The sequence below is a fragment of the Phyllobates terribilis genome, unplaced genomic scaffold (assembly GCF_046119375.1).
Source record: "Phyllobates terribilis strain yellow unplaced genomic scaffold, ASM4611937v1 Scaffold_1__5_contigs__length_1240528914, whole genome shotgun sequence".
NCBI classification, from domain to species: Eukaryota; Metazoa; Chordata; class Amphibia; order Anura; family Dendrobatidae; genus Phyllobates; species Phyllobates terribilis.
In genome coordinates this window covers 598191790-598212254 of record NW_027362761.1, presented here as the reverse complement: position 1 = coordinate 598212254, position 20465 = coordinate 598191790, and the positions used below count along the sequence as shown (strand labels likewise).

The window sequence follows — 20465 nt, the reverse complement described above, 5'->3', positions numbered from 1 at the left end:
CCTAACATGATACAGCAGGCTATATCTGAGTTTGAAATATCTTGGAGCATATATTCTATGTTATACAAGCCTCATCCACAGTAAAAAAAAAAAAAAATACTTTGTTCGGTTAGTGACGTTATACAATAAGCCATATCTTAACTTGCCATTTAGTGTCGCTGAAATTCAGGTGTGTGCAGAGCTGTTGCAGAGGAAAAAAAATCTAAATTTTGCTTTGCTAACAGCATGCTCCTACTACAGTATCTGAGCAACATGAGTGGGAAAAAGAGGGCGTGGTGGAAGGGGAAATAGGCTTGGTGTTCAAGGTATACATGGCGTAGGTGGTAATGTTAGTAAAAGCACTAGTGAACCAACACCGTCATGTCCTATCCAAAGACAACTGACAAGTTCTGTTACTGGACGGGCTACTCCACTCTCTTTCTTTGGCAGCCGCACAGCGATACTCCTTGTTGATAAGGGCCAGAAAGAGCAGGTCCTCGAATGGATGGCAAGCGCTGCTTCAAGTGGCCTCTCCTCTTCTTCCTCCACCTCAACATCACATGCAGTACAGTTCACAGAGGTGGCACCCCAATTACCCTGTAGAACTGTTCACCCATTCTATACCATGGGTATCAGAAGTGTACTCCAAACATTCACAGAGTGAAGAGGAGGAAAGCATCTGCACCGATAATCAAATTTTTTTTAGGTTGGATTCGGGGCAGGACGAAGTAGGGTCCGGGCGGGTTCCTGATCCTCGTCGCCAGACGTTAACCACCAGGGAGGTAGGTGATCTTGATGAGACTCAGATACCTGAGGCTCATGCGGATTGCACTGTGCCGTCAAGAGAAGAAGCTTTACGCTGAGGGCGAGGAATGGGATAACACATTGGATGATGATGAGGTTCAAGATCCTACTTGGTGTGAACCCAGAGACATGCAGCCGAGTTGCTCATCTGATGAGGTGGAGGAGGAAGACGAGGAGGTTAACTTTCGCTCTACAGCGCAGACACGGAGTGATGCAAGCACGAGGAGCACTGCATCCTTAGCCACAACTGTGGCCAGCAGCGGTCGTGGGTCTGCAGCTCGCAGGGGCGGCAGCATGCCTGCTGTGCTTGTTTCACTGAGCACACCACGTTTCTCAATCCACCGTAACATCTGCGCCTGCACCTCACTCACGCTCCACCAGTTTTTTCGGTTCACGGTACTTCACCCTCTCTCAGCACTGCAACCAGCCCTCGGTCCCGCAGTTGTGGTCACGTAAAAGATTGTTTCATCCTACACATGATAAAGCTAAGAGGTTGAACTCCACATCTCAAATCTGTTGGCCAGGGAAATGCTGCCTTTCCGCCTGGTAGATACAGACTGTTTCCGGAAGCTGATGGCCATCACAGTCCCCCAGTACCAATTGCCCAGTCACCATTACTTCTCTAAGAAAGCTGTGCCTGCGCTACACCAGCATGTTGCAGACATCATCCGTTCCTTGACTAAATCTATGTCTGCCTGGGTGCATTTCACCACAGACACCTGGACGAGTAAGCATGGCCAAGGGCATTACATCCCACTGACTGGGCACTGGGTGACTCTGGTGGCTGTGGGGGCAGGCGGGGAAGGGGCTGCTCCACAGATCTTGGAATCCCCAAGACTTGCATTAGAAACCTCTGTATTTCACACTTCCTCCACTGCTTCTGCCTCCTCCACCTCCTCTAGGGCCTCCACCTGCGCACTCAATCTCTGCCTTAAGGAGACACGCATTCCAACAGTGCAGAGGAAATCCACACCACCTCCGTACTGCGGAGCCAGGGCTCACCATAATCAGGCAGTCTTAAAATTAAAATGCCTTGGAGATCGCAGTAATACAGGTGAAGAGTTGTGGACAGCTCTCCAGGCTCAGTTTCAGCAATAGCTGTCTCCGCTGAACCTAGAGCTAGGTAAGGCCGTGTGTGATAAAGGTGCGAACCTGTTAGGGGCCCTAGGCCAAGGCGAACGCACACACGTTCCTTTCATGGCCTATGTCCTCAACCTGGTGGTACAGCAATTTCTCCACCACTATCCCGACCTGGATGAGCTGCTTCAGAAAACATGGAAACTGTGTGCTCACTTCCGCCGTTCGCACTCCTCATGTCATCGACTTGCATTGATACAGATATCTTTATCCATGCCAGTTAACAGGTTGATATGCAATGTGCCGACACTCTGCACATGTTGCAGCGACTGTGGTAGCAGCAACGAGCCCTGACGTAGTATGTCACGTCATACAGCCTGGGCCAACGCAGTACGGACGTGAGGCATATCACGTTTATGGAGTGGGAACAGATTAAGGAACTCTGTACCCTTCTGCAGTTTTGAAATGGTTACTAACATGGTTAGCGCTGATGATGCAGGCAATGAGTGCCTCCTTGCTGCACTATCTGCAACATGATCCCCATATAGTTAACATTCAAAATAATAATGACTACTGGGTTGCCACTCTGTTAGATCCACGTTATAAGAGTAAATTTTGCTACACGCTTCCTGCCCTGGAAAGGGACCCGCTAATGTTGGAGTATCGAAACAAGCTTTTAAGCAACCTTAATAGAGCTTTTCCCCAAGATAGGAGTGAGGCACAAAGTATGCATCGCAGCTGTAGTCTTAACCTCCGTCACGCAAGTTCGTCAACACCAAAACATTAACAGCAGAAGAGTAAGTGGCAGAAGTAATTTCTGTGAGTTCTTTCACACATTTTTTGCACCAGCTTGTGCACAAGCACAACAGAGTACAAGTCTGACACATGGTGAACGACTGGAGAGGAAGGTGGAGGAGTATCCAGAGCTCATTATAAATACCATCAGGCAGGATTTTGACCCTTTTACATTTTGGTCTTGAATGGCCTGGATGAATGGCCTGAGCTCGCCTGTCACGCCTTGGAGGTTTTATCATGTCCGGCAGGCAGCGTTCTCTCAGAATGTGACTTCAGCGCTGCTGGTGGTGTCCTGATGGATAAGCGCAGCCGGCTGTCCCTTGAAAGTGTAGACCGCCTAACTTTCATCAAGATGAACAAGTCATGGATCTCCAACGACTTTTGTACCCCAATCGCAGACTGTACAGACTAGGCGATGTTGTAGTTTTTAGTGTGCTGCATTGATCTAGTGGATTTGCAGTCTGTGACATGGCTGCTGCTGCAGGTTTTAGGCCCTAATTTTTTTTAAATGTGGACACTCCTGATTGTGTCTCCATCTGCTGGGTTGGCTGTAGTGTCAGAGGTGTCAGTCCCCATTATACTCATAGAATCATAGAATGGTAGAGTTGGAAGGGACCTCCTGGGTCATCTGGTCCAACCCCCTGCTCAAAGCAGGATTCACTAGATCATCTCAGACAGATGTCTGTCCAGCCTCTGTTTGAAGACGTCCATTGAAGGGGAACTCACCACCTCTCGTGGCAGCCTGTTCCACTCATTGATCACCCTGTCAAAAAGTTTTTTCTAATATCTAATCTGTGTCTCCTCCCATTTAGTTTCATCCCATTGCTTCTAGTCCTTCCTTGTGCAAATGAGAATAAAGATGATCCTTCTACAATGTGACAGCCCTTGACATATTTGTAGACAGCTATTAAGTCTCCTCTCAGTCTTCTTTTTTGCAAGCTAAACATTCCCAAATCCTGCAACCGTTTCTCATAGGACATGGTTTGCAGACCAGTCACCATTCTGGTCGCTCTTCTCTGAACTTGCTCCAGTTTGTCTATGTCTTTTTTAAAATGTGGTGCCCAAAACTGTACACAGTATTCCAGATGAGGTCTGACCAAAGAGGAGTAAAGACCGATAATGACTTCACGTGATCTAGACTGTATGCTTCTGTTAATACATCCCAGAATTGTATTTGCCTTTTTTGCTGCTGCATCACACTGTTGACTCATGTTCAGTCTATGATCTATTAGTATACCTAAGTCTTTTTCACATGTACTGTTGCTTAGCTCTATTCCTCCCATTCTGTATATGCTTTTTTCATTTTTATTGCCCAGATGTAGTACTTTGCATTTTTCCCTGTTAAAAACCATTCCGTTGGTTGCTGCCCACTGCTCCAGTTTATTTAGGTCTTTTTGAATCCTCTCTCTCTCTTCTCTAGTATTAGCTATCCCTCCTAGCTTTGTGTCATCAGCAAATTTAATCAGTTTACCCTCAATTCCTTCATCTAAATCATTGATAAAGATGTTGAACAATACAGGTCCCAGGACGGAGCCCTGTGGTACCCCACTTGAGACATTCATCCAGCTGGATGTGAAGCCATTTACAACCACCCTTTGAGTCCGATCACTAAGCCAGTTATGAATCCACCTAACAGTTGCCTGGTCCATTGCATACTTGGTCATTTTTTCAATAAGGATGGTGTGAGATACTTTGTCAAATGCTTTGCTGAAGTCAAGACATACTATATCTACAGCATTTCCCTGATCCACCCAGTCAGTGATTCTGTCATAGAAGGAAATTAAGTTAGTCTGACATGACTTGTTAGTTACAAACCCATGCTGAGTCTGGTTAATCACTTCATTCTTATCCATGTACTTACATACATGTTGTTTAATAATTTGTTCAAAGATCTTTCCTGGTATAGAAGTCAGACTCACCGGCCTATAGTTCCCTGGGTCCACCTTCTTCCCCTTTTTGAAGATAGGAACAACATTTGCTCTTCTCCAGTCTTCTGGGACTTCTCCTGTTCTCCAAGAATTTTCAAAGATTATGGAGAGTGGTTCTAAAATTTCTTCTACGATCTCCTTCAGTACTCTGGGGTGTAATTCATCTGGACCTGGAGACTTGAACTCATTTATGTTAGCTAAATATTCCCTCACAATCTTTCTGTTTACAGATAACTTGGATTCCTCTATTCCTCTAAAAGGACAGTGAAGATCAGTTGATGTTACATTTTCTTTCTGAGAGAAAACAGATGCAAAATAGGAATTAAAAAGTTCGGCCTTCTCAACATCCTCTCTTACCATTTCTCCATTTTCATCCTGTAAAAATCCTATAGCATCTTTGACTTTTCTTTTACTTTTGACATACCCCCAAAATCCTTTTTTATTGCTTTTGACATCTCTTGCAAGCCTTAATTCATTGTCAGCTTTAGCTAACCTGATACGTGCCCTGCAGGATCTGCAGACTGCATTATAATCTTCTTTAGATATGCCTCCCTCTTTCCATTTAATAAACATTTCTTTCTTTCTTTTTAGCATGTGTTTAAGTTCTGTGTTCATCCATCCTGGTTTCCTTAAATGCTTCCCATTCTTCCTACTTTTCGGGATTGTTAACGATTGTGCTTTGAGAATCTCATTTTTAAAAATTTCCCATCCTTCCTGGACATTTTTGTCCTTAAGGACATCCAGCCATTGGATCCCTCCTATTCTCTTTCTGAGTCTCTTAAAATCTGCCTTTCTAAAATCTAACCTTGAAGTTTGAGTCTTCACATGTCTTCCTCCTCTAGTTATCCAAAATTCTATAATAGCATGATCGCTGCCTCCTAGGGTCCCAGCCACCTTTACCTCCTCAACCATTTCCTCCCTGTTTATAAGGATTAGATCCAAAGTAGCAGATCCCCTTGTTTTCTCCCCTACCTTTTGGAAGATAAAGTTGTCAGCAAGAGAGGATAAGAATTTGCTTGACCTGTTAGTTTTACTTGAGAGAGATTCCCAACAAATGTCTGGATAGTTGAAATCTCCCATGACCACTACGTCATATTTTTTGGAGAACTTGGTCATTTGATACATAAAGAGTTCATCCATATCCTCAGCTTGCCCAGGTGGCCTGTAGTAAATGCCTACAATGGTGTCCTTTCCGTTGTTCTCTCCTTGTATTCTTACCCAAACAGTTTCCACAGAACTCCCAGTCTCTGAAGCTTCAATCTCTGTGCAGATATACACTTTTCTAACATACAATGCAACACCTCCTCCTCGTTTATCAAGTCTGTTTCTTGCAAATAAGTTGTATCCTTTTAGCCTTTTATTCCAATCATGTGTATCGTCCCACCAAGTTTCAGTGATTCCAATGACATCATATTCCTTTTCCTGCATTAGTAGTTCCAATTCTCCTTGTTTGTTGCCCATGCTTTGTGCATTTGTATAAAAACATTTTAGTTTGTGATTGGTTTCTCTTCCTCCCATATTTTTATTATTTAAATAGTTTTGTCTTTGTTCTTCCTTTCCACTTCCAGTAGCAGAGATCTCAATAGTATTTGTCAGTTGTATGGCTTTTTCTGGCCTTTTGCTTCCCTTCCCACATTGTTCTAGTTTAAAGCTCTCCTGATGAGTGTAGCAAGGCGACTTCCAAATACATGTTTTCCAGTCTTCGTAAGGTGCACCCCATCTCTAGCAAGTAGTCCATCGTATAGGTAATTCATTCCGTGATCCAGAAATCCAAATCCTTGTTGACGGCACCATCGACGTAGCCAGTTGTTCACCTGTAGAATCTTATTCCACCTCATTGTTCCATGGCCATCCACTGGGAGGATGGATGAGAAGACCACCTGCGCTCCCAATTCTTTCACTTTCTTGCCTAAGTCTTCAAAGTCACTGCAGATGGTTTCCAGGTCCTTTCTTGCGGTGTCATTTGTCCCCACATGTATTAGCAGGAATGGGTAGTGATCTGTAGGTCTTAAGAGTCTTGATATCCTGTCAGACACATCTTTAATTTTTGCTCCTGGAAGACAGCACATTTCTCTTGAGGTTATGTCTGGTCTGCAGATAGCGGCCTCTGTTCCTCTTAACAGGGAATCCCCCATGACCACCACTCTCCGTTTTTTCTTCACAACATTCTTCTTTCTCCATCCAGGAGGATTCTGAGGGCTTACAAGGTTATTCATTGCTGGCAAAGTCTTATTTTGCTGTATTTCTTCATGGTTCTCCTGCGTGAGAGCCTGGTACTGGTTCCTGAGCAGTATGGGTGCTGACTGCCTCTCGATCCTCCTGCTTCTGTGGGTCACATGCTTCCATTCCTCTGTTTCGTCAGGTGCAGTTCGAATTTCTTCTCTTTCTGAATCATGAAGAGATAATTCTGCTCTGTCTAAGAACTCTTCACCTTCCTTAATGATTTTCAAGGTAGTTAACCTCTCTTCTAGATTTCGCAACTTTACTCCAACAGGGACACAAGCTTGCATTTCTGGCATGTGAAGTTTGGCTTTTCCACTGGCAAGTCTGTGAACATGTAGCAGGATATGCAGCTCACCAAATGGCTCCTGGACTCTTCCATGTTCTTATTGTTAATGTTCTGAAAACAGTGAAAAAAGCTTAAAAAAAAGCTTCAAAATGCGCGCGCCGGTAGGCACGCGGTTTACCGATGTCCTCTTTTCAGCTCCAACAGCCAAAATCCAGTGTTCTTTGAGCTCGCGGAGACTCTTCACTTACCCCAAAATGCAGTGGGAATATGCAAATTATCTCCTCAGGACTCCTCCCCTGGTACTACTTATACTCTAGTAAAATTGATGGCACTTTGGTGGTTTTAGACCCTAATTTTTTTTAAATGTGCTTTGGTAGCCCTAATTTGAAGGAAATGTGAACACTCCTTGGTTGGCTGTAGTGGGAAAGTTGCCGGTCCCCATTACGCTACTTCTACTCTAGTGAAATTGATGCCATTGTGTTGTTGCTAGGTCCTAATTTAGAGAAATGTGAACACTCCTGATTGGGTCTCCATCTACTGGGTTGGCTGTAATGGAATAGGTTTTAGTCTCCATTATACAACTTTTACTCTAGGGAAATGGATGCCACTTCGCTGGTGTCTGCCACCAATATTTGGAAATGTGAAGAATCCTGATTGAGACCCAATCTGCCAGGTTGGCTGTAGTGCAAGAGGTTTTGGTCTGTCTCCATTACAATAGTTATAATCTAGTGAAATACATTTTTGGTTGCAGATATTGTTCTCCACACAGGGGTACACAGGCAAGATAAACTCAAAATTGGTATATAAAGCAGGCTACATCTCAGCTTAAAATTCTTTGGGGCAAATATTGTTCTCCATACAGAGGGAAAAAAAATTTGGGGTCTGAGCAGCTTCCTGACCTCACCAGATGTTAACCCCAGGGGTGTGGAGGTGATCCTGGTGAGATTCAGATTCCTGAGGGTCACGCGGACTGTACTGTGCTGTCAGGGCAAGAAAAGGAGGAGAGCGACTCTCAGGGCGAGGAATTGGAGAACACATTGGATGATGAGGTTGTGAACCCAGAGGCACGCAGCTGAGTAGCTCATCTGAGGAGGTGGATGAGAAAGAAGACGAGGAGGTTACATTGCATCCTACAGTGCAGACACGGATTGATGCAACCGTGACGAGCACTGCATCCTTACCCACAGCTGTGGCAGTGACCAGAACTGGTCACAGGTCTGCAGCTTGCAAGGGTGGCAAGGGTTGCCTAGCCTGGGCCTTTTGACACCGCAAGGGATGAGCCAACTCACGTTATCTGGCAACTTTGCAAGAAAAAGCTCAGTATAGGGAAAAAGTGCAATAATTTTACTACTACATGCATGGACATACACATGCGCAATCAACATACGTTACGCTGGCAATCTCACTGCGATAAAATGTAGGCCTCAACAACCATCAGCCACCCCATTAACCAGATCCGCTGCTGCTTCTTCTTCCTCCTCCTCCGTTACCGTGCAAAGTATTGACACGCAGGTCTCCCACCGCAAAAACTCTGGTTCTTTACCCACTCCAGTCAGGCTGATTGAGAGCCCTTCAGCTGTAACGGAAGTGGACATGCCTGCTGTTTTTGACCAATCTCACAGAACGAGCACACCACAACTTTATCAATCCATCGTAACGTCTCCACCTGCACCTCACTCACGGTCCAGCAGTTTGTCCAGTTCACTGTACTCAGCCTTCTGCCATCATGGCAGCCAACCCTTGGTTCCTTAGTTGTGGTCACGTAAAAGATTGTTTCCTCCTACACATGACAAAGCTAAGAGATTGAACTCCACCATATCCAATGTGTTGGCCACAGAAATGGTGGTGTCAGGCCCTAATTTTTTGAAATGTGAACACTCCTGGTTGGGTCTCCATTTGCTGGTTTGGCTGTAGTGGCCCACCAGAGGACCCACCTTTCTCCCCCGCTCAAGAGCCCCATAGCAGCTGCAAGGTTTGCGCTATGAACTCTCCTGAAGGAAAAGCCAGGGCCCACCAGAGGATTCTCTGGTGGGCCCATCCAACCCTGCCGAGAAGCAGCCCTGGCTAAGAAAAGTCTATGTGAAGGTTCCCGAACACGCTATGCCCGCTTTTTCACTGAGGAGGAAACCCCCGCAAACATACGGGGAGAACATAAAAACTGCTTGTAAATGTTGTCCTTGGTGGGTTTTGAATCCAGGACCACAGCGCTAGAAGGCTGCAGTGCTAACCACTGAGCAACCGTGCCACCGTACTGCCCTCTCTGTTCTTCTGGATCTGATATCTAACATGCTGAAGAAACTTGCACCTACAGCCAATCAGTGTTGTGAGGCAGTGACCGGAATCATATGCGATGGACGGCATGTTTCTCATAGAATGTGCATAGGGGCATATTAAACCCGCTGAAGTGCATTGGAGTCACAGAGAGCTGTGATTGCAGTACAAAATAAAAGTAAGTTTGGACTCGGTCAAACTAGTTGTCCAAGGGAGATTTGGTAAAACCGGGCATGGGCTTTTATTGTTGGAGTGGACTCCAGGAATGGCAGTGGGGCGGTCCACTCCCTCTAGCCCGGGTCTTACAGGTGGCTCATGGCCACAGATTCCTTTTTAAAACCTGCAGCAAAAATTTGGGTGTGTCAGTCTTTGGTTTTGCAAAACTGCAGAGCAGGAGGCTCTGTGCTATAGAGGCCTGTGTGAAGGGAACACAGAGCCCAGGACGGCCAAGTTTCTGACACACCTTGGAGTGAAACAGCGGTGCAGTCACCCCCGGCAATGGTTGTTGTTGTATGGACTATTGTGGACAACCCGGCTTCGATCCAGAGGATAAAGCTGACTTCACTGTGTGAGTTTTTGCTGAATAAAAGGTGTTTAAAGTTGGACTTTCCTTGGGTCACTGCCTCATTACTGCACAGTGTGAACACCGCCGCACTACAGTGTCTTCAGCTCCTTTGTGAGAAACTAATATTTGGTCAGACACTCAGTCTACCAAATAAAATTCCTGAGAAGAAAATTGTGGATGGTTTCACTTCTGGTACTGGGTGCACTGCTAATACCATGGTGTTGTGCCATAATTCACTGGAAATATTCCAGGCTGGTTGAAGACAAGCTCATTCCCACAGAAAAGTACCAGCAGCAAGCTAAGGAGATGGTGGCCTCTATCATCAAAAAGGTGTTAGCTCGTTGTCTAGGAGACCGACCACTGCTGCTGTCTACCTTGTGTTGAAGCTTGCAAGGTGTCAAGGAAAGGAACCGGCACAACTAGCTGTACCCTGACCTACCGTATCCTCACCCATCCCTAGTAGAATGGTTGTGCGCATTTTCACATGTAAAGGGCCACAGAATAAAGGTTGCTCTAATATTATTAATAATACTTCTTGTACGCTGGGTCAATTGATGGCATTTTCCAGGTGTCTACCCCTAATTTGATGTGTTTTGGCAGCTTTTGGGCCCGTTTGAAGATGTTGTGTAAGCGGTTTTCTAGCCCCCAATTGAATCCTATGGCGTTCGGTAACGTTCGACGAATATTCGAAGCATAAAAATCGGTGAATATAATCTGAACCGAACATTGAAACATTCGCTCATCTCTACTCAGTACGGAGAAAGTGATTTGTCACTAAGAAGAAGAGGGTGAATGAACGGAGGAGACCAAGGTAGATCACACAAGTGTCAGCCAAGAGGGAGGAGCCAGACGCCCGACCACGACTGATGACGACATTGAGCCTGCACCGATTCTGAGGGGCGGACGAGCAACAGCGGATTACGGGGAAAATCATCAGTAAATTAACCCCCGACTCTGCTGAGTAACAATCCACGACAGACTCAGGTACCGAAAGATCTCACAGGAGAGAACGGACAGAAGAAATGGGACATCTGCAGACAAAATGTGACCGATGCTCTAAGGAAGGTGAAAGATTCTGAAAGAAGCCGCCGAGGACAAAGACTCAAGACTGATGAAGAAAACAGCGGAGAAACCGCGACTCACAGATCAGAAGAGAATAATCAGGGAATGAAAGCTGTGAGAAAATGTAGAGAAAACCAGAGCAAGTCTGGAGAAAAATCATCTATTATAGGACGAGGCCGAGAGACGTCATCACATCCACCGGAGCCAACAAGAGTCTCCTCTCACCTGGTGATGTCAGAGGCCGGAGCTCCTCCATCATCACCTCCTGGTACCGATCCTGGTGTCCTTCTAGATACTCCCACTCCTCCATGGAGAGATAGACAGCGACGTCCTGACACCTTATAGGAACCTGACAACAACGACACCGTCATCACCCAGAATCCTCCAGTGCTGTCCTGTATAATGTCCCAGCAGTCACCTCTCCGCTCATCCCCCAGATTCCTCCAGTACTGGCCTGTATAATGTCCCAGCAGTCACCTCTCTGGTCATCACCCAGAATCCTCCAGTGCTGTCCTGTATAATGTCCCAGCAGTCACCTCTCTGGTCATCACCCAGAATCCTCCAGTGCTGTCCTGTATAATGTCCCAGCAGTCACCACCCAGAATCCTCCAGTGCTGTCCGGTATAATGTCCCAGCAGTCACCTCTCCGGTCATCCCCCAGAATCCTCCAGTACTGTCCTGTATAATGTCCCAGCAGTCACCTCTCTGGTCATCACCCAGAATCCTCCAGTGCTGTCCTGTATAATGTCCCAGCAATCACCTCTCTGGTCATCACCCAGAATCCTCCAGTGCTGTCCTGTATAATGTCCTAGCAGTCACCTCTCCGCTCATCATCCATAATCCTCCAGTACTGTCCTGTATAATGTCCCAGCAGTCACCTCTCGGGTCATCACCCATAATCCTCCAGTGCTGTCCTGTATAATGTCCCAGCAGTCACCTCTCGGGTCATCACCCAGAATCCTCCAGTGCCGTCCTGTATAATGTCGCAGCAGTCACCTCTCGGGTCATCACCCAGAATCCTCCAGTGCCGTCCTGTATAATGTCCCAGCAGTCACCTCTCAGGTCATCACCCAGAATCCTCCAGTGCCGTCCTGTATAATGTCCCAGCAGTCACCTCTCGGGTCATCAACCAGAATCCTCCAGTGCTGTCCTGTATAATGTCCCAGCAGTCACCACCCAGAATCCTCCAGTGCTGTCCTGTATAATGTCCCAGCAGTCACCTCTCCAGTCATCACCTAGAATCCTCCAGTGCTGTCCTGTATAATGTCCCAGCAGTCACCTCTCCGGTCATCCCCCAGTGTGGTCCTGTATAATGTCCCAGCAGTCACCTCTCCGCTCAGCAGCTCAATCATCTTGTTGCTGAGCTCTAGGATCTTCTTCTTCTTACTCTCATGTATAGGGGAGTGCGGGGGAGGCTCTGTGATGGGGCCCGGGCTCCGCCCTCCTGACTCCTGGAGATGGATGATGGGAGTCACACTCTCCCCCAGTGTCTTCCTCACTATTGTGTAATCCTGTGTATGGAGAGAGACACTTAGGGAGAAGAATTCCTTCCTGACTCCAGATCTGACAATCAGTAGAAATCCCGGGATCAATAACCGTCTCCAGTAATCGGGGGCCATAACCTGGAATATTATTACACTCAGGACAGACATCCAGGCCCCTCTACAACTCTTATAGGGAATCCCCACGACAACTCCTCCTGGCAGAGAGCTGCACACAATCACTGCTCTTACAGTAAAGAATCCTTCTCTTCCTCTTCTGGATTTCCTCTTCCCAATGTCGGACTTGTTACATAACACAATAAAGCTGATAGAAATGTAGAGGAGTTACCTCTCCGCTCAGCAGGGAGATGATCTCCAGGGTGAAGTGTAATAATCTTCTGGTGGTCTCGTCCTCGTCCATCCTCGGGGTCATTCAGGAGAAGGAGGGATGAACACTGGATCAGCTGGAGGGATCTCGTCCTGCCGGCGTCTTCATGATAAAGGAGAAGATGGAGATCACAGGGGACGATAGAACGACAATCACTGAATTCTGCCCCAAATATCCGACATTTATCAGGAAGAATCTGGAGGAAAAGACACAAACTCCACCGCGGCCTCCTCCGCCGATCTGACCACTCATTATCAGCCTCGTACTATTCACTGTATGAGGACCTAAAACTCACAATACTGAATCCACCAGCAAAAATCAAATTAAATATCACTGACTGTAGTGGACCAACAATTAAAAAATAACCTTTATTAATAATTTAAAATACCTAATTAATGTCCGCGGTACTATACAACAGTCTATCCACTAGATTCCACACTTAATTATAGTAGATACTAATAATAAAAGACAGGCAAGTGACAGGAATACAGAAACCCCTGAGCATTCATTCCTACAGGGGACTGATTGCAGATAGAATAGACTCCACATTGACACCATTATATCTGAGCTCAGCACCCTGTAAGAGGTGTAAAGTGCAAATATTAATAAATACAATATTGCCATAGCCTGTAAAATGTCGAGGGGAGCACTCTGGTAATATAACCCATCTACTGAGGAGTGTAACACTAGCGTTCTGCTGTCTCTCTGAGGATCACGGAGTAAATAATCTAACACTTGGCTGCTTTATGATCAGCTCGTATTGATTACTGTTAGGTTAGATACGGGATACGGAGCAGTGAGCTGCTGTACCATCAATCAATACAATACAATACAATACATATCCCTCCGGCACTTATTGCCTCTGTATTCAGAGAGGCTCATATAACCTGATAGAGCACCGACATCCTCAGGACCATCACATCTCTCCTGACTTGTTACTGTGTCAACCACCTCTAACAAAGCACTGACACTGAGGATCACAATGTCACTCCCCACTAACTAGTGTCGGCCACCTCCACGCGTTTCACCTATAATTAATGTTATTAGGCACATCAGGATTTTTTGGGGGCAGGGGGGGCAGAAGACACGGGAAAGGAAGAGGGGGGGAGACACGGGAAAGGAAGAGGGTGGGGGCAGAAGACACGGGAAAGGAAGAGGAGGGGGGGGGGGGGGAGACTCCACGCAAGTAACAGGACCCCCTCCTCACCCACGCAGTCTCGCACCTACAGAATCCCCCTGCTCCCTGTGTAGCCCCCATACAGGAACATCCACTTATCTGCACCCCTAAATCACCTCAGCTCCTCGGTGTAATCACCACAGCCTCAGCAGCAGAGAGCAATGGAGAGCGAGGCCCCGCCCCTTCCGGTGATATCATCAAATCACATGGGTATGACGTCAGCAGAGGTCCTTTACCCACGTGGAGTTAGTCTCTTTTCTTTCCTGAGCTCCGCCCCCTGATCACATGACGGTGACTTCACCACAGGTCCTCCGCTGTCAGCGCAGCAGCCTCTTCCTGTGCTGTTGCTCTCTGGTATTAGCTGTTGCGATGATGCTCGGTGTCTCTTTCCTCTATTGTCTCTCTCCCCTGTTGTCTCTCTCTCCCCTCTGTTGTCTCTCTCTCCCCTGTTGTCTCTCTCCCCTCTGTTGTCTCTCTCTCTCCCCTCTGTTGTCTCTCTCTCTCTCCCCTCTGTTGTCTCTCTCTCTCCCCTGTTGTCTCTCTCTCCCCTGTTGTCTCTCTCTCCTCTGTTGTCTCTCTCTCTCCCCTGTTGTCTCTCTCTCTCTCCCCTGTTGTCTCTCTCTTTCTCCCCTGTTGTCTCTCTCTTTCTCCCCTGTTGTCTCTCTTTCTCCCCTGTTGTCTCTCTTTCTCCCCTGTTGTCTCTCTCTCTCCTGTTGTCTCTCTCCCCTCTGTTGTCTCTCTCTCTCCCCTGTTGTCTCTCTCTCTCCCCTGTTGTCTCTTTTTCTCCCCTCTGTTGTCTCTCTCTCTCCCCTCTGTTGTCTCTCTCTCTCCCCTCTGTTGTCTCTCTCTCTCTCCCCTGTTGTCTCTCTCCCCTGTTGTCTCTCTCCCCTGTTGTCTCTCTCCCGTTGTCTCTCTCTCCCCTCTGTTGTCTCTCTCTCCCCTCTGTTGTCTCTCCCTCCCCTCTGTTGTCTCTCCCTCCCCTCTGTTGTCTCTCCCTCCCCTCTGTTGTCTCTCCCTCCCCTCTGTTGTCTCTCTCTCCCCTCTGTTGTCTCTCTCCCCTCTGTTGTCTCTCTCCCCTCTGTTGTCTCTCTCCCCTCTGTTGTCTCTCTCCCCTCTGTTGTCTCTCTCTCTCTCCCCTGTTGTCTCTCTCCCCTGTTGTCTCTCTCTCCCCTGTTGTCTCTCTCTCCCCTGTTGTCTCTCTCTCCCCTCTGTTGTCTCTCTCTCCCCTCTGTTGTCTCTCTCTCCCCTCTGTTGTCTCTCTCTCCCCTCTGTTGTCTCTCTCCCCTCTGTTGTCTCTCTCCCCTCTGTTGTCTCTCTCTCCCCTGTTGTCTCTCTCTCTTTCCCTTGTTGTCTCTCTCTCTTTCCCTTGTTGTCTCTCTCTCTCTCCCCTGTTGTCTCTCTCTCCCCTGTTGTCTCTCTCTCCCCTGTTGTCTCTCTCTCCCCTGTTGTCTCTCTCCCCTGTTGTCTCTCTCCCCTGTTGTCTCTCTCCCCTGTTGTCTCTCTTTCCCCTGTTGTCTCTCTCTCTTTCCCCTGTTGTCTCTCTCTCTTTCCCCTGTTGTCTCTCTCTCCCCTGTTGTCTCTCTCTCCCCTGTTGTCTCTCTCTCCCCTGTTGTCTCTCTCCCCTGTTCTCTCTCTCTTTCCATTGTTGTCTCTCTCTCTCTCTCCCCTGTTGTCTCTCTCTCTTTCCCCTGTTGTCTCTCTCTCTTTCCCCTGTTGTCTCTCTCTCTCCCCTGTTGTCTCTCTCTCTCCCCTGTTGTCTCTCTCTCTCCCCTGTTGTCTCTCTCTCCCCTGTTGTCTCTCTCTCCCCTCTGTTGTCTCTCTCTCTCTCTCCCCTGTTGTCTCTCTCTCCCCTGTTGTCTCTCTCTCCCCTGTTGTCTCTCTCTCTTTCCATTGTTGTCTCTCTCTCTTTCCATTGTTGTCTCTCTCTCTCCCCTGTTGTCTCTCTCTCCCCTGTTGTCTCTCTCTCCCCTGTTGTCTCTCTCTCCCCTGTTGTCTCTCTCTCTCCCCTGTTGTCTCTCTCTCTCCCCTGTTGTCTCTCTCTCTTTCCATTGTTCTCTCTCTCTCTTCATTGTTGTCTCTCTCTCTTTCCCCTGTTGTCTTTCCCCTGTTGTCTCTCTCTCTCCCCTGTTGTCTCTCTCTTTCCATTGTTGTCTCTCTCTCTTTCCATTGTTGTCTCTCTCTCTTTCCCCTGTTGTCGTTGTCTCTCTCTCTTTCCATTGTTGTCTCTCTCTCTCCCCTGTTGTCTCTCTCTCTCTCCCCTCTGTCTCTCCCCTCTGTTGTCTCTCTCTCCCCTGTTGTCTCTCTCCCCCCCTGTCGGCTCTCTCCCCCCCCCCCCCCGTCGTCTCTCTCTCTCTCTCTCCCCCCCTGTTGTCTCTCTCTTTCCACTGTTGTCTCTCTCTCTTTCCACTGTTGTCTCTCTCTCTTTCCACTGTTGTCTCTCTTTCTTTCCACTGTTGTCTCTCTCTTTCCACTGTTCTCTCTCTCCCCTGTTGTCTCTCTCCCCTGTTGTCTCTCTCTCCCCTCTGTTGTCTCTCTCTCCCCTCTGTTGTCTCTCTCTCCCCTCTGTTGTCTCTCTCCCCTCTGTTGTCTCTCTCTCCCCTGTTGTCTCTCTCTCTTTCCCTTGTTGTCTCTCTCTTTCCCTTGTTGTCTCTCTCTTTCCCTTGTTGTCTCTCTCTTTCCCTTGTTGTCTCTCTCTCTCTCCCCTGTTGTCTCTCTTTCCCCTGTTGTCTCTCTCTCTTTCCCCTGTTGTCTCTCTCTCTTTCCCCTGTTGTCTCTCTCTTTCCCCTGTTGTCTCTCTCTCTCCCCTGTTGTCTCTCTCTCCCCTGTTGTCTCTCTCTCCCCTGTTGTCTCTCTCTCCCCTGTTGTCTCTCTCTCCCCTGTTGTCTCTCTCTCCCCTGTTGTCTCTCTCCCCTGTTGTCTCTCTCCCCTGTTGTCTCTCTCCCCTGTTGTCTCTCTCTCTTTCCATTGTTGTCTCTCTCTCTCTCCCCTGTTGTCTCTCTCTCTCTCCCCTGTTGTCTCTCTCTCTCTCCCCTGTTGTCTCTCTCTCTCCCCTGTTGTCTCTCTCTCTCCCCTGTTGTCTCTCTCTCCCCTGTTGTCTCTCTCTCTTTCCATTGTTGTCTCTCTTTCCATTGTTGTCTCTCTCTCTCCCCTGTTGTCTCTCTCTCCCCTGTTGTCTCTCTCTCCCCTGTTGTCTCTCTCTCTCCCCTGTTGTCTCTCTCTCTTTCCATTGTTCTCTCTCTCTCTCTCTCTTCATTGTTGTCTCTCTCTCTTTCCCCTGTTGTCTTTCCCCTGTTGTCTCTCTCTCTCCCCTGTTGTCTCTCTCTCCCCTGTTGTCTCTCTCTCTCCCCTCTGTTGTCTCTCTCTCTCTCTCCCCTGTTGTCTCTCTCTCCCCTGTTGTCTCTCTCTCCCCTGTTGTCTCTCTCTCCCCTGTTGTCTCTCTCTCTTTCCATTGTTGTCTCTCTCTCTCTCCCCTGTTCTCTCTCTCTCCCCTGTTCTCTCTCTCCCCTGTTGTCTCTCTCTCCCCTGTTGTCTCTCTCTCCCCTGTTGTCTCTCTCTCCCCTGTTGTCTCTCTCTCTCCCCTGTTGTCTCTCTCTCTTTCCATTGTTCTCTCTCTCTCTTCATTGTTGTCTCTCTCTCTTTCCCCTGTTGTCTTTCCCCTGTTGTCTCTCTCTCTCCCCTGTTGTCTCTCTTTCCATTGTTGTCTCTCTCTCTTTCCCCTGTTGTCGTTGTCTCTCTCTCTTTCCATTGTTGTCTCTCTCTCTCTCCCCTGTTGTCTCTCTCTCTCTCCCCTGTTGTCTCTCTCTCTCTCCCCTCTGTTGTGTCTCTCTCCCCTCTGTTGTCTCTCTCTCCCCTGTTGTCTCTCTCCCCCCCGTCGGCTCTCTTCCCCCCCCCCCCGTCGTCTCTCTCTCTCTCTCTCTCTCTCTCTCCCCCCCCTGTTGTCTCTCTCTTTCCACTGTTGTCTCTCTCTTTCCACTGTTGTCTCTCTCTTTCCACTGTTCTCTCTCTCCCCTGTTGTCTCTCTCCCCTGTTGTATCTCTCTCTTTCCCCTGTTGTCTCTCTCTCCTCTTCTCTCTCCTCTTCTCTCTCCTCTTCTCTCTCCTCTTCTCTCTCCTCTTCTCTCTCCTCTTCTCGGCCGGGGATATGGGCAGATAATGGCGGCCATCCAGTAGCAGCAGCTCCTGTGTACCCGGTGATGATGATTAATCTTCCTCAGCGCTTAGTGTCTCCGCGGAGGCAGAGGATCAGTGTTGTCCCTGTTCAGGACTGATCACCTCGTGTAATAACAGATGAGATTCATTCTGCTCCTGGATTCTAGTCGTAGACTTTCCACATCTCCTCGGTCTCTGCTACACTTTACACTGAACAGACGGTAATAACATTTCACACTTCTCGGTGTAAATAAACTTTCCCCCAGTGATTATACCAAGAGCAGAAGGTCTGTCCAGCTCTGTCTGACCTGTGGCCTCCATTATACAGTCAGAGGCTTCTCCACAGACAATACTACTTCTATAATGTACAGATATAGATTGTGGAAGCACAATTGCCGTTTGTTTTGTCAGGAGCAGCTTTTTTATTACCACATTACCTGATCACTGTATTTACATATGGTCCACAATGGGTTAATCTCAATTGGTCTATTGTAACCATACAATGACAACTATTCTAAGTGTAGTGCTGCTGTCAGATTACTCTGGGCCTGGGGCTCCTTCCCTGTCCTAACACTAGGGGCGCCCTAGCTATCCCTGCTCCCCAGGTTACTTCTGATGGTGAAGATGCCGGGGCCACCGACCTTGCTGTACTCCTGAATCAACCCTTATTTGTCCCCTCCCCCACCCAGGAAAGTGGGGGAGAATAATGTATATAAATACACAGGGATAATAAAAATACCAATCCTACAGATATGTACTGACAGACAACAGAGAGGAACACTGGGGAGGAAAGGAAGGAAAAACCAAATAGGAGAGGAAGGGGCAATGCACACAACTGAAACACCAAGCAACAGTCAAAGATCAACACTCCAGATGCCTCTACCGAACACCGAATCTTGCGCTCCTCACCAGGCAATACAAGACTTACCCTGGCAATGCAGAGAGCCAGAGCAAAGACTATATAGGAGAGGGGAGTGGCTGATGCTGCACAGCTGAGAACCTCCAAGAAGGAAGCTACAGAGACTCAAAGTTGAGTAGTTTAACTCCTGCACTGCTGACAGAAACCTGAACTGTTCAATATGAAGGAGAAGTGCTTCTATTCAATGCAGGAGTACGTGAACTCAGGCGCTGCCGTCTTCTGACCTCTCTCTGTCGCGGTAAAACTGTGACAGCTGGGTTTTCTGTTCCATGTCTGTTCTCACTTGCTCTCAATGAGTAACTTTGCTATTTAATTAAGACACCGGTGTGTTAACCGGAACTCTGTATATAAGCCACTACTCACCATTGTCGATCATCATGATTAAGGGTAGCTATCACCGGTCATGTGAGTTGTATCGCCGATGGCTTGTTTTATCCTCCACTGAGCACTTTGTGAATAAAGCCATTTCACAGTCCATTGAGCTGGATTCCCCTCTCTTCTTTGGGTAACAGATAATCCCTGGACCCACTGCTTGAAGTTGCTTCTGAGCCCGTCCACCACATCACTGTAGCTGTCGTGAGGTCCACGTTAGAGGGTCCAGAACTTTTTGCGGTGCACCTCAGGAGTCTGCTGCTATTTCCCTTTCAGGGCCTATTTGATGGCCTCATAGTCTCTGTCTTGATCTTGAGGGAAAGAGGCGAACACATCCAGAGCTTTGCTTCGTAGCAGCTACATATCGGGCTCACTGCTAATCAGGCAGTTGGTATTGACAGCAGACCTTCGCAAACCTTCTCAAAAATGTGTCCCGATCAGCGTCTTTCTTCATGACAGGAAAATGCTCAGGGTGGGGTTTAACCCTTACTGACATTGTAAGTAATAGTACGTCCCTGTGTCCTGGGCCTTATGGACCAAGTCCGTACTATTACGCACAATGTTATCGCGCCCGCACAGAAGCTGAGCGGGGTGATCGCCGCCGGGTGTCAGCTGATTCTCACAGCTGACACCCGGTGCTATGTGCCAGGAGCGATCCCGCACCACTCCCGGCACATTAAGCCCCGAAATGCTGCACTTCGAGTAGATCGTAGCATTCCGGAAGCAAGTAGCGGGTCACCAGACATCAGGAAGTTAGGTAGATCGTGCTCAGTGCACGTTCTACCTAACTTGTGTCTGGTGGGCTGACAGCCTGCAGGCTGCTGCATCTGTATGCTACGTAAGCGATGAGCTTCAAAAAGTGTAAAAGAAAGTGAAAAAAAAAAAAAGTAAAAATAATAAAAAAAATATATATATATATATATACTAGTCAGGAACTCCACAGGGACGACACCGGGGGGATCACGCAATATCTCGTCGTTGCCGTCACGC

At 47.7% G+C, this 20465-nt stretch overlaps 1 protein-coding gene across 1 annotated transcript in view; it reads right to left on the bottom strand.

Annotated features, from left to right (window-relative positions):
• Positions 1 to 14250, bottom strand: part of LOC141274380 (uncharacterized) — a 60517-nt gene extending 46267 nt beyond the window's left edge. Inside the window, exons 1-4 of the mRNA XM_073686301.1 lie at positions 14153 to 14250; positions 12821 to 12961; positions 12319 to 12501; positions 11216 to 11339 (exon numbers count right to left, since the gene is read on the bottom strand). Coding sequence (XP_073542402.1) covers positions 11216 to 11339; positions 12319 to 12501; positions 12821 to 12904 — 391 coding nt within the window. The 5' untranslated portion in view covers positions 12905 to 12961; positions 14153 to 14250. The remainder of the gene's footprint in view (positions 1 to 11215; positions 11340 to 12318; positions 12502 to 12820; positions 12962 to 14152) is intronic.
• Between the last annotated feature and the right edge of the window lie 6215 nt (positions 14251 to 20465).